This window comes from Diorhabda sublineata, chromosome 6 (genome assembly GCF_026230105.1).
Source record: "Diorhabda sublineata isolate icDioSubl1.1 chromosome 6, icDioSubl1.1, whole genome shotgun sequence".
NCBI classification, from domain to species: domain Eukaryota; kingdom Metazoa; phylum Arthropoda; class Insecta; order Coleoptera; family Chrysomelidae; genus Diorhabda; species Diorhabda sublineata.
Genome location: NC_079479.1, coordinates 19,994,926 through 20,008,564, shown reverse-complemented (window position 1 = coordinate 20,008,564; position 13,639 = coordinate 19,994,926). Strand labels below are relative to the sequence as shown.

Sequence of the window (13,639 nt, the reverse complement as noted above, 5' to 3'; positions counted from 1 at the left end):
TTCCATGCAGATTGAGTTGTAAAATCATTTTAATGTCACTCTCAGGCACGACCGCAATGTAAGCAACATTCGTCAAAACAAATTTGTTGGGTATTTTGGTGTGCCCTCAATAAAATTAAATCTCAATATCTTGTATTTTGTCGTTAGGACCTTCCAAGATTACCGCAACATAGTAAACGGGTTTTTCAATTTTTCCTGTTATTTTAAACTGCACCAATACAAAATCTCCAGCTTCTGGAGAGCGCACTAAATCTTGAAACCCATTTGGATTTATTTCAGTAATCCAGCTCTCCGTTTGTGAGCCAAGAGAGATTTCGTCTTCATCTTCTTCCTCTGAAGATTCAACAAGTTTGTGTGTAACATTTCTAACAACTTTATTTTTTTTACTTTGTTCTGTATTATACCATGATCCGAGCTATTTTGTTAAAATAAAACTAATCTGTTAACATAACACCACGTGTATTTATTAAAACGTGTTGACAAAAGCCGCGAATTAGAATCGTCTTTTCTCGAGTCCAAAACACTGGCCTCAACCCCCCACGCCTGTTGAGCCAATTAATTGTAACTTTTAATTGACTCGTACAAAGGTGGCGGGATAGCTATGAAACAAATATATAATTGATAATCTATATAATATTACTCTTCTATTATATTTTTTTCGGGGGTGGAAGTCGTTATAATTTGATCTTTTTACACAATCTCCCCCATATTCTCTGGCAGATTAATGCATGGTGCTGAGCTATAACCATTGTGCAAAAAAGAGCTGGCTGACTAGATTTAATTTTTTTTTTTTAATAAAACCCGTTACATAATTGGCTGCTAACTCTTCTATTACAGTGGATAATATTCGTTCTGTTTTTTCTTGAGGATCCTCAACAGTTACAATATTTTTCACATCTGTCCATATGTCCCCGAAATAAACAGTTTTGTTTATGAAACAAACATATTGATACATTGATCATTTTCGCAATTATAAGTACGTTTACTTATGGATACTGTAGTTTGGAAGAATAATGTTTTAAAAATTTCTACAAACTGTGTACTTGAAGGGTGTGTATTTAGAGCACCTAAGCTTGTGAATTGTCCAAATGCGTTTTCAAGAGGATCTTGGTTTAAGCATTTAGGCCAGTGATTCTCAATCTTTTTTTTGTTGCGGCACATATATAACGATTTCAAAATTTGGCGGCACACAAAGAAAAAGATAAAAATTATTTACTTACTACAACACACTGCATAAATAGTTTATGACAAAAATTTTAAATATACGAAATATACTACAATAATAACCAGAGCCGGACTTAGAGTCATCGTGGCCCCCGAGCCAAAATACTTAAGGGGCCTATGTAAGGCGGGCGTTTTACGTGAATTCTTACATCAAGTTGATTTTTCATTATAGTCAATTTCTATTCATTATTTCTAACTAAAAATAGTACAAAATTACGTTCATAAATTAAAAACATTTTTTTCTTATTTTGCTACCTACAAATTCTTCAATAACATTAGTGCAGTCAATCGATTTCAGTAGCTCATTTTCAATACACAATACACTATATTGATTTAGTTTTTTTTTGAGTCATTGTGGTTCGGTGGTCATCTTTAATTAAGGAGAGCCTTGAAAACGATCTTTCCCTACTAGCATTTTGGCATTATACTTAAAAATATTCGCATTGCGATCTCAACATTTGAAAAAATAGCAAATAGTTTTTCTTCATACATAAATTGATACATTTCACCAATGAAAAGTTTTTTGGTCGGTTCGAAAACATTTGCGTTTAGTAGATGGCATTTAAAATGAATAAATTCAGACTCTATATTGGCTGCATCGAAGTCCTTAGGGTAAAAAGTACAAAGCTTTTCACAAGAGTTTGAAATCTGCAGATCACTCAACGTCAGAATTTCGGTGATGAAAGAAAATCTCTCAAAAAGTGCTTTATATTGAGCACTCCTTCGAGCTAATTCGGAAGATAATTTATCAACTGCAACTAAAAATACTTCGGTCCTGAATTTCTCTCTTGCTGTTAAAACAACAGCGTCAGTCGAATTTTGTACATATGAATTTTTAAGGTTTGGCTTTTTGACGCGCTTATTGCTTTCTTTGTAAATAGGAGTAGAACAGCCTATCAGTTTCATTGCCTCTTTTTCATAATCTGCAAATTTTGAACGTGTGGTTTGGATAAATGCTTGCAAGGATGTCAACAAATTCACAACCAGAGCGAGGTCTGCATCTTCCTTTTGTAAAAGCTTAGAGATTTTATTCATGCGGCTCAATACGTCATTCCAAAACACCGTCAGAAAAGCGATTTCAAACTCTTGCATTTTATTCATTAAACAAAAAGCTTGATGTCGAGCATCTGCGTCTTGCTTCATATCGACACTCAAAAGTTCCAAAGCTTTTTGAATTTTGGAATAATTTTCTTTCATAGCTTGAGCCGCGTCGGCTCTCTCAGACCATCGGGTACCGCACAAAGCTTTTAGAACTAGAGTGACTCCCTGTAATTTGAAAATTTCCCAGCGGTATGGAGAAGCCGAAAGAAAAACATATAAACTTTGCATAGTGTTAAAAAATGAAATTATCAGCGCGTGACATGAAACGGAATTAGTTCCGACTAAATTAAGGGAATGTCCCGAGCAACCTACAAAAACCGCCTCTGGGCATACCTGTATAAATCTCGCTTGGAGGCCTTTATAGCAACCCGACATATTCGGCGCATTATCGTAAGATTGACCTCGACAGTCAGCTAAACAAATGTCATAATGTTTCAAAAGAGATACTACTACATTAAATAAATACTCGCCTTTATGTCCTAAAACTTCTATGAATTGAATAAATCTTTCAACTACTTTCCCATTCAACACATAGCGCACAATGAAAGTCAATTGATCTGTGTGACTTCTATCTGGGGTGGAGTCAACAGAGATTGAATATTTTGCTAATTTTAGTTCAGTGTGCAAGAATTTCTATCAATTCATCAGCAAAGGTACTTGAAAGATAACTAGTAGCGCCTGACCCCGCATTGCCATATTTTTTAATGTGGTCTTTCAAAAAAATATTGTGTTTGCTGATTAGTTCTAATAGCCCTAAGTAATTTCCATTGTCGCTTCCACCAAATTGATGTCAAATATATGATTACGCTTACACAAAACTCCAAAACATACCTCCAATATGCTCTCTCACTTTAAAACTGTCTCGTTAATTCAGAATCTATACAGTTAATTTTCTTTTGACGCTCCAAATAGACTAGAAAAACAGTACACTCTTCCTTGATGCTGTGAAAATAATAACCACGCGCGATCAGCTTTTTCTCCATTTGTTAAATCGCGTTTAAAAGCAGTATGCCTCAAAAATCTCTTCTTTACTTGGTCATTTTCTTGGTACTCGCGCAACGAAGTTTTAAATCCTTTTTCAATATTTTGACAAGGCCCCTTTTCAACCCAATAATTTATATTTTCATTGATGTCCCATAGTCCTGGATCACATTCATAGATAGTATTCGTACTATTTACATTGCTACTTGTAGAACCAACATTTTCCAACTCTTCGTGCGTATTTGCTCTTTCTACAATGCCTGTATTTTGCTCCGATTCAATTTTTTCATTAGCCACATTATCCGTAGTCACAGTTGCATTATTTTCAATGGCATTGTCACACAGAGAAACTACATTTTCACTGCTCGATATTTCGTGCGCGTCATTTGTAGTATTACCCTGAACATCCGAAACAACGATTTGTTGTGGAAAGAATGTATCGATTTTCGGCAATTTTGATTTCTGTATTTCAATTTGTTTAGCTTTTTTTCTTTTTACGGCTCACTTTCATAAGTTCTTTTCATTTTTTTTTTGACAGCCACCTTCAAAATATAAAATATATCTACACTAATGGCACTGTCTAAAATCGGAGTAAACTGTATTGGAATATAAAAATGTCCTCTCACCTGATATGTGAACAGCAAAAAGAGCAGAACTCACACTCACAAGTTTAAACTCAAAAATATGATTCAATGACGTTGCACCTTGGCAATATCAACAAAAAGTATTAGAATTGAATCTTTTTTCGTGAGTCGATGCACCACCGTATTCGAGTCGACTAAACCTCAGACTGACACTTATGCTATTGATGTAGGGATGTGACCTAGGGTTGAAAAAATCAATTAATTAATAATCGATTCTTTTTGTTTGAAAATAAATCGATTTGTAAAAAAATGGAATTTGGAGGAAATAATTCGATTTTTTTTATATGAAAAACGCTTATTCGATATATTGGTGAAAGTTATGAGCGATTAATTTAAAAAAAATCATTTTAGATAATTATTATTAATTACAAGTATAATAAATTAACCAAAAGAATGAATTTTAGATTATAAATACAGATTCGAATGATTCATATACAAATTTTCAGTACTCTTGAATATTTTATTGCAGTACAGATAATATAATGACAATTGTTTAGTCACAACATTAATAAAATACAAAACGAATCACTTTCTATAATTCAAGTTTAGACGATAAAAAAATAATTTGATTTATTATTTATCAGTATCGTTCAGAATTTGACTTAAAAAAATAAAATAAACTGAAGAAGATAAATAATGAATAAAATGGCAATCGTTTTGTTTCAAATGACAAAATTCAATTACAAAACAAATCACCCTTTAAACCTTATGTTTAAATAGTAAAAAGAATTATTAACATAACAAATGTTCAGTATATTTTAAAACTAAAAAACAATAATTTTTTTCTTAAACTTTGAGTTTAAAAATGAAAAACTAAAATAAATAATTGGCACAAATGTTTTGTATCACTGAACATTTGACTAGAATCAAAGTAAAATAAACCGATTAGTTTAAGTAGTTAATAAAATGATAATTATTAGATATAAACATTAAAAAAGAATACTCTATACTTTAAATAAAATTATATCAATAAACTTGAAAAAATTATTGCCATTAATCTTCAGTCAAAGAGTTTAAAAATAATAATTTTGGTAATCGCTTTCCTAAAATACGGTTTCGAGTTTTCCTGACAATATTTCCTGCTTTCGAAAATAACCTTTCAGCTGGTGCAGAAGTGGCCATAACTAAGAGCTAATTCAGTTAACTTTGGAAAAGTTCCCTCAGAGCTTCTCCATACATCGAGAGGGTCAATTTTAAGATTTGATAATGGTGCTGCAATATATAAATCTAATTCTGTATTTTTGCTCATGGACGTATTAGCAGCCATTATTTTTTCATGGTGTACCTGCCATATATCTTGTCCGTCGTCGACCACTTCTGATGAAACAGAAGATTCAGAATGGGTTACTGCTAGAGTATCATCGGTTCTAGTATTTATACTCAAACGTCGGTTGGTATAATTAATTGTTTTTGACAAAGACAATACCTCATCTAACTGAATTTTTTTAAATCGAGGATCCAAAAACGTTGCGACCGAGAAAAGGTGAACTTTTTGGATGTTTTCAAATCTTTTATTTAATTCAGTCTGTAGTGAATATTTTAATTGGTTTGCTAAATCACTGGTTGTCGGTATTGCATCTAACAATGCTCTTAAACATTTGATTATAGGTATAGCTTTGCTAGCTGTCACATATTTCTCAGCGCTCATTTCTTCAGTAACATTGTGAAAAGGCTTTAAAACTTTTCCAATTTCTTTTAAGACAACAATTTCATTTGCTTGAAGCATTTGGGGTGCATTTGGATGATTTATCAAAATAGATCCAATTGTACTCCTCATTGACACAAAACGTTCAATCATAAATAATTGTGAATTCCATCTTGTAGATACGTCTCCGATTAAATGCTTTAATTTTCCTTCAGGAACACCTTGCTGCATTTGTATCTGTCGCAACTCTTCAGCACCTACACCACTTTGGTGGAACCAAGTTACGATCTTTCGGACTTTATCCAAAAAAAGTTTAACCTCCGAAGAATTCACAGCATTTTCGACTACTAGATTTAATGTATGTGCTAAGCATCGAACATGTTTTGCTCGTCCAAAAGTAATTTCAATAGCTTTAACTATGTTACTACCATTATCTGTAGTAACACTCACAATTTTTTCATGAGATAATCCCCAATTTTCACAAACTTTAAGAATTACCTCCGACAAGTATTCCCCTGTATGATTATCATGCAGTGGCTCACACGCAATATTTATTGTTTTCATTTTATAGTTCTCTATAAAATATACAGACACACCTAAGAAACCTCTTAATTGCATATCCTTCCATTCTTCTAATGTGAGACACACGTTTTTAACAGACCGTAATTTTTCTTTGATTATGATTTTTTTTTCTTCATATTTAGTGACAATGAGATTTGTGATAGTTTTACGGCATGGAACTTTGTATAAAAGAGCCACAGTCTTCATTAAATTTTTAAAACCTGTTTCTTCTACCATACTGTAAGGATGACTGTCCCGGCATATCATTTCCACAATGCTCTGAGTTATTTGTTTGTTTTTATCACCATCTTTAGCATATGCTGATATTTTTGAAAAAGCCGCTCCGATATCTGATCTAGCTCGTTTTGGTGTCGAAGATGAAGCCTCATCACTTTATGTTGATGAACCAATGAATTATTATGTCCCAACTTGGCAGTATCTTGAATATCAACTTGATGTAAATTCTGCAGCGATAAAAATAAAATCGAAATCAAATTAACATGAAAATGTTATAAACCTCCAAAATAATAAAGTACACTAGAATGAGCAATTAAATATATAATTTTAATGTCAGTTGGTTTATGCGTTTGAAATTGAAGCATATAAAATGTTGCTCTTTATTTAAATAATGCTGTCATAAAAATCATAATCAATAATAAGTACTACATCAAATGATTAGTGTTACCTCGTCAGCTTTTAAGATGTCAGAATGTTTTCTTTCCATGTGCTGTTTCAAATTTGTAGTATTACTACATGTTTTCAACTCTTTTGGACAGTATTTACATTTTGCGGTAGTATTATCTTTCTCATTAGAAAATATTTTCGCAAGCAGCTTCTGGGTGTTTTACCAATGGAAGACATTTTTATGGTTAATAACAATATTTTGACACTTCAAAACTTCAAAGAGATAAAAAGATCACAACTTATTATGTATTTGTACATAAAGATGGCGCTGATTTTTTATCGACGTGTTTACATTTAATAAACTTACTTACTCATTTTTTCATTCATCGCATAGATGGCATTACTTACAAAAATCGATTTAAAATGCGTAATTCATGTAATCGATTCATTAAAAATCGATTTTTACAATTAATAAAATCGATTACAAAAAATCGATACTAAGAAAGAAATAATCGATTAAAACAAAAATCGATTATTTATTCACTTCCCTATATTGATGCGAGTAGAGCGCAGCAAAACAAAACACGATCACTTGTTCCGAGAATGCAGTGTTTCCTATGTTTCGCAATGTACGAGGTGATTTCAAGAAAGCCTAAAAAACAAGCGCTCGCGTATACTCGTAAATATGTAATAATATCTACAGCTCATCAGGGGGAAGCGTAGTTTATAACTCGTCGTTGTGATTTTAAAAAATAAATCAGCGATACCATGCATTGGGTGCAACTTCGAGCTTTCATTTTTTAAAATATGATTTTTCGGAACTTTTAAAATGATTGCGCATAAAAAAATTTATGTTGATTCTGAACATTGGCTATGGATGTATTTTTTTGCTTGCATTCATATGTTTAAAAATCAATCATATGGCTCGTCGCGAGGCCCCCCCGCAGCGGGGGCCCCCGGCGCACGCCCGGGTTGGCCCATGCCTAAGTCCGGTTCTGATAATAACTAAACGTTTATTAAGGGATTAATTACAAGCTAATAATAAAAATATTGTTAATGCGAAATTTGAGCTTGATGTTTTTTGATAATTTCATTTATATATGACAATGCTATTCTCATATCGTCTTCTACATTTAACAATCTTGATCTTTTTTTAGTTTTAATATTGGCTAATGCTGAAAATCCGAATTCACACAAATAAGATTTGGAAATTTGTAATAATATGTTTAAAGCTTTTTTGGCTATCATTGGATAATCGCACAATGTTAATCCAAAATGAATTAATTGATTCTTCTGAATGTTTGAAAATTAAATCTCGATTATTGGAAAGCAAAATGAGTTCTTCCTCTTCATTCAAAGTTAAGTCAAATACAGAAGTATCCGTTATGAGAAATGGATTACGAACCCAATCAAATTTCTTAATATCGAATTTTGGGAAATAATGAATAATTCCCTCCTCTAATCTTGTCAAATGATCAACAACAATTAATTTAATAGTTTTTTAACTGTCTCTATGGACCGACTCAAACTTTTCTAAATTGCCTTCCTGAGCTTTATTTTTCCATAAACTTATTTGTTTTTTGAATCCCACCAGCTTATCGGTTGAGTTTAAGATATTTTCATTAGGCCCTTGCATACTTGAATTGAAGTTGTTAAAAATAACAAAAAAGTCTGATTAGTAAGCCAGTTTAGTACACCATATTTTATCTTCTAACAAATGAACAAATTCATAATTTTTATTTTGTTCAAAAGATATTTTCATTTCGTCTTTTAATTTCAGCACAGGAGATATAACTTTTCCTCTGGACAACCATCTTACTTCTGTATGGAGTAAAAAGGATTCGTACTTGGCTTCCATAGCTTGGCATAATTTACTAAATAATCTACTTTTTAATGATCTTGATTTGATATAATTAACCATTTCAACACATTGTTCCAGAACTATGTTCAAATCTGATGGCAAAAATTTTGTAACAAGTGCAAAAAAACAATGGGTAACTAATATATGCTCATTCAGTTTTTTAACATGTGCAACAAATCCTTTTAGATGTCCAGTCATAGCTGGAGCACCATCTGTGCAAATGCCAATACATAACTTCAACTTCTTCTAAATATGAACTAATTACTTGAAAATTATGTTTACCAGTTGTAAAATCAGGTAACTCCCGACAACATAAAAATTGATCAATTATATCATTTTCGTGAATAAATCTAACGAATGCAATTAATTGAGCATTTCCTATAATATCTGTTGTTTCGTCGACTTGTAAAGCAAATTTCGAATTTGCAAGAGTTTTTTCAGTATTTTGCTCAATATTTTCTGACATATCTTCAATTCTGCGATTGATTGTATCATTTGAAAGTGGTATTTTGCAAATATCAATATCAGCTGATCCACCAATCATTGTTTTTACAATTTTGCGACAAGCAGGTAATATAATTTCTTCAGCCAAATTGTGAGGTTTTAAGTTAACAGCAATCATTTCAGCTATTTCGTAAGAAGCTACTCGAGCCTTTTCAGACACACAAACTTGTTTATCAAAAACTTTTACTTGCTTAATTTTTGATGATAAAGACCTTTCAAAGTAGCTTTTATCTTTTGTTAAAAGCGAAAGATGATTAGTCACCAAGTGACGTTGGAATTTGCTAGGAACCATAGCACTATTGTCATTTTCCATTGTAGAGGTAAATCCAAATTTCAAAAAATCATCATTATATTTCCGATGGACAACGTATTTTTACTTGTGCCGGGGGTTGGCTCATTAACTTGGTCCCTAACGTTATCATTATCACTATTATCATCATTAAACTTTCTTCTTTTTAACCATTTATCCATTTTCAGAAGGATCTGATAAAATAAAAATAATATTATCCAAACTTTGAAAAAAATGGTTCAAATATTACCTTTGAATTTATAATTTTCTAAATTATGCACTCACTTGTAATTTATGAATATGGAAAATTAAAACTTTCTGAAATTGTGAAACTTTCACTCAATTACAATTTTCCGTAGATAAAACTTAAAAATTATTATTATTAAATTAAAATAATACACAAAACAGATTATATATGAGGTGTAAAATCGGACGAAATTTATCGTAATGGAACGTTAAGGATTAATTGTAATGGTAAAAAAATAATATATTCCATTGTTATAATCTAAAGTAATGAGTGTAGGTGGGCAACCGTGAAAATAACACCCTTGAAATTCAAAGACTAGAAACCATCAATTTTAACCCCCTATCGTCTACCCCCCTGCACACTGGACCTTTTAAGAGCGTGGAATATTATAAATTCATTGTGTGTGTAATCAGTAATTTTGAATCAATAAAATTGTATCAGGTATAATCTAGTAAATACAATTGAAAAGAAAGGGGCCCAAAATATATATATTAAGGTAGAGAGAAGTTTCAAATTGACATCCTGTATATGAAGAATATTCTAAATTCACTTCTAACATATATCCCCTGTCAATCATCCGATACTGAGGTCACATCTATGTTTGTTTCGATTCACTCAAATCCTCTGTAAGTTAGAAATTCACACAATGCTCAACCGTATAAGCTATTTACATCCAATTACATTAAATATGTATCTGGTTTGAATTATATTCGGTACTTGTTGTTTGCCAATGAATAGCCAAAAACGTTTTTACTAAAGGTATTTCTACACAAAAAATATACATAAAGTGTAAAAGACTATTGGTTCAAAGAAACTATTATTATATAAAAATACCTTCTACTTCAATGATTACGTATATCCATTGTTGTATCATCAATATCAAAATAGAATTTTGTTATTGAACCAACTACAACGATAAACACCATCGTAAACATCAAAACGCCAAATTTTGCGTTAAAATGTCAAATATAGTGCAAAAACATCAAAACGTCATACAAATTATTATTATTGAAATAATTTCTTACAGCATAATCATAATGACTCAGTTAATAGTATAATTGGAGATGTAGGAGTCATTTTTTTATTAATTCATAATATACTAACCAAAAAGTTCCAGTAGCAGCAGCAGCTTTACGATTGGGGTGTCAAATTGGTTTCGTAGTAGGTGTACTATGGAATTGCGTCTTCTTCTTATGGTATAGGGTGTGAATCAAAAAATAAACTTTCCAGCCCTTCAAAACATTCTTTACCTAAAACTGAAATGGTATATGTGAGAATAAATCTCAGTATGGGTCTTCATTTCAGTTACGTTATTACACATAAAAACCCTCTCTAGCGCTTGTACTATTACCTCCCTTGCCAAAGGGGTTGGTTACCGCAATCTTAAGGGAGGTACGAAGGTTTTCTATGCATAATAACGTAAAATAATAAATTTATTTGTTATTGAATATTTATTATAAAATAGAACCAAGTGGAACACAATGCTGTGAAAAAAATAACTATGATAATTATTATGTAGTTTTTCATCATAATAAAATCTACTTCTAAATTCAAAATGTAATTACCTCTTTAACCGCAGCGTTTTCATGCGGTTATTATTGTGAGGAATGCCATGTTCCTTCAAACGAAAAGAAGAAACATTGATATGTCGGTAAAAATACTTTGAAAATCATATTATACAATTTGTTATTTGCGAACACATAAGACGCTGTGAAGATTGTTTTAAAATTCTCCGTTTAAACCGTTAATAAAGAAATCAATGACCCATGTTGAAGAATTCCAAGACCGTGATAGTGAGGGGCTCTGAGGGAAATAATATCTCTAGAAATTGCTATAAATAATTTAGAAATCGTGAATGGCTCATCATATATTGAGTTACCATCATAAAAAGAAGGAGGCATGTGTCAATGTTATGAACCATGATAATGCATCCTTCGCCTGGGCAGTGACTTCAGCGTTGTATCCTAATATGCATCACAGAGATAGAATATCAACATATCCGCATTACTTGAAAGTTTTGAAATTGCAGGGAAGTCAATTCCCTATGTTCGCTAAGCAAATATCTAATTTCGAAAAACAAAATAACATTTCTATTAATGTTTACATCCTTCAGAAAAATAAAAAATCTTTTGAAACTCTTCCAACTTACCTAACTAAAGGTAAGAAAGGTCAACATGTAAACCCGCTTCTAATTCAAAATAGATATGATAATACTGAAGGACCAATTCTTTATCATTATGTATGGGTCAAGAATCTGTCCCGTCTACTTTCGAAACAACTAAGTAAAAAAGATCATGCAAAATACTTTTGTGATTGAAGTCTGCATTACTTTATAACCGAAGGAGAAAAACTCTTGGTCAATTTTGGGAATTAATCCTCAACTTGGATCTTCTTATATTGATTTACCTCCACAAATCAAAAAGAAGAAAGCTCTCTATCCTGATGTTCATAATACAGATAGAACTTCATCATATCCCCACTATTCTTCAGTTTTGAAACTAAAAGCCATTCAATTTCCTATGATATTTATATTTTAACGGAAAAATAAAAAATGTTTTTGAAACGTTACCAACATACCATTCAAAAGATAAGAAACATAAACATGTAAATTGGGTTTCTAACTCAAGATAGATAACATCTATATTCTTCAAATGATTAGTGGTAAACGTTTAAGTTCAATTGAATACAATATTTTATAAGATAAAAATGTTTGATTCTATTTAAGACATATTACCAAACGAATGCAATTGTAATGCTACCAAGTGTCTGCAACAAAGGTCTTCCGCAGAAAATTCCTAAAACCAAAACACACACACACACACGCACACACACACACACACACACACACACACATACACACACACACACACACACACACACACATCATCAATTGTGGCCTCATTGGAAATACCCATACCATATGCGTTACAATAAAATTGGCAACATGGGGCTATACTCCATGATTTGATACACACCATCGTTTAGAAGTTATGACTATATGTTTTAACCTTGTATGTGGTATTGAGGTCACAGTTATGGATCTTGCTGATGTTTCAACAAATGTGTAAAGGTTTGGATGCCATAAGAAATTAGTTTAAGTAGATCATACACATAATGAATTCTGGAATATTTATTGAATTCAATGACAAAGCTTAATTCCAAAATAATGTATTCTATGTTAAAAGATGTTAATAATATGAATGAAACCTACTGAAAACATATTGTAACTAAACAATGAACATTAAAAGCTGAGGCAAAATAACATAGAGTCGTTATAGTAATTAAAATCATTAGTGAATTTCGTTTCATTAAAACGGAACCTTAAAAAATTATAAAATTTTTAACATTAGTATTTTGTTCGGTAAAACATTGAAATACTGCAACCGCTAACAGGACAAAATGAATTACAAACATTTTCAAGCAAGTGATTACACAAAATAAAGTAAGGGTACTCCTTTAGACTTATTTAAAATGAAAGCAAACCTATAATATGTTTATTAAAATTTCACATGCTCTTTATTTTTCAACTAGTCCTGGATAGTCGCTAAGCAAATAACCATGATAACTTTTAAAACCAAAAAAAAAAGAAAATATCACTATTAGGAAAAAAATTAGCAAATATATATTTATATATACTTAGAGAAAAAAGATGAAAAATGTTAATGTTTTTTAGGAATTTGCTTACTAATCTTTGAAAGATGATTTTTAATAAAAAATTTCAAATCTGTCCACTTTCTATCGGTGAAGATTTTGTGCCTCTCGATTAAGTCGTTGCATTGTTTTTTCCCAGGTAGATTGCCATGTTTTATCAATAGTTTGAATTCTTTCAGGACAATTTCTTTTTCTTCTGTTGTCCATGATTTCTTTTTATAAGTTTTTCTGCTCTTGTTACTTTGTGCTGCTGTTTTATTTCTATTTTCAACTGAAAATAAAAAATATAAAGTGTTTGCAAATAAAA

General features: G+C 31.4%; 2 protein-coding genes across 2 annotated transcripts; both read right to left on the bottom strand.

Annotated features, from left to right (window-relative positions):
• Positions 1-5,012: 5,012 nt before the first annotated feature.
• Positions 5,013-6,423, bottom strand: LOC130445819 (E3 SUMO-protein ligase ZBED1-like). Its single transcript, XM_056781703.1, has one exon. The coding sequence runs from the start codon at positions 6,421-6,423 to the stop codon at positions 5,050-5,052; it is 1,374 nt and encodes a 457-aa protein (XP_056637681.1). The 3' UTR covers positions 5,013-5,049.
• A 2,032-nt stretch (positions 6,424-8,455) lies between these two features.
• LOC130445818 (SCAN domain-containing protein 3-like) lies at positions 8,456-9,458 on the bottom strand. Its single transcript, XM_056781702.1, has 2 exons — positions 8,924-9,458; positions 8,456-8,853 (listed from the first exon to the last, which is right to left on the bottom strand). Exons 1-2 carry the CDS (start codon positions 9,456-9,458, stop codon positions 8,456-8,458), a joined length of 933 nt encoding a protein of 310 aa, XP_056637680.1.
• Between the last annotated feature and the right edge of the window lie 4,181 nt (positions 9,459-13,639).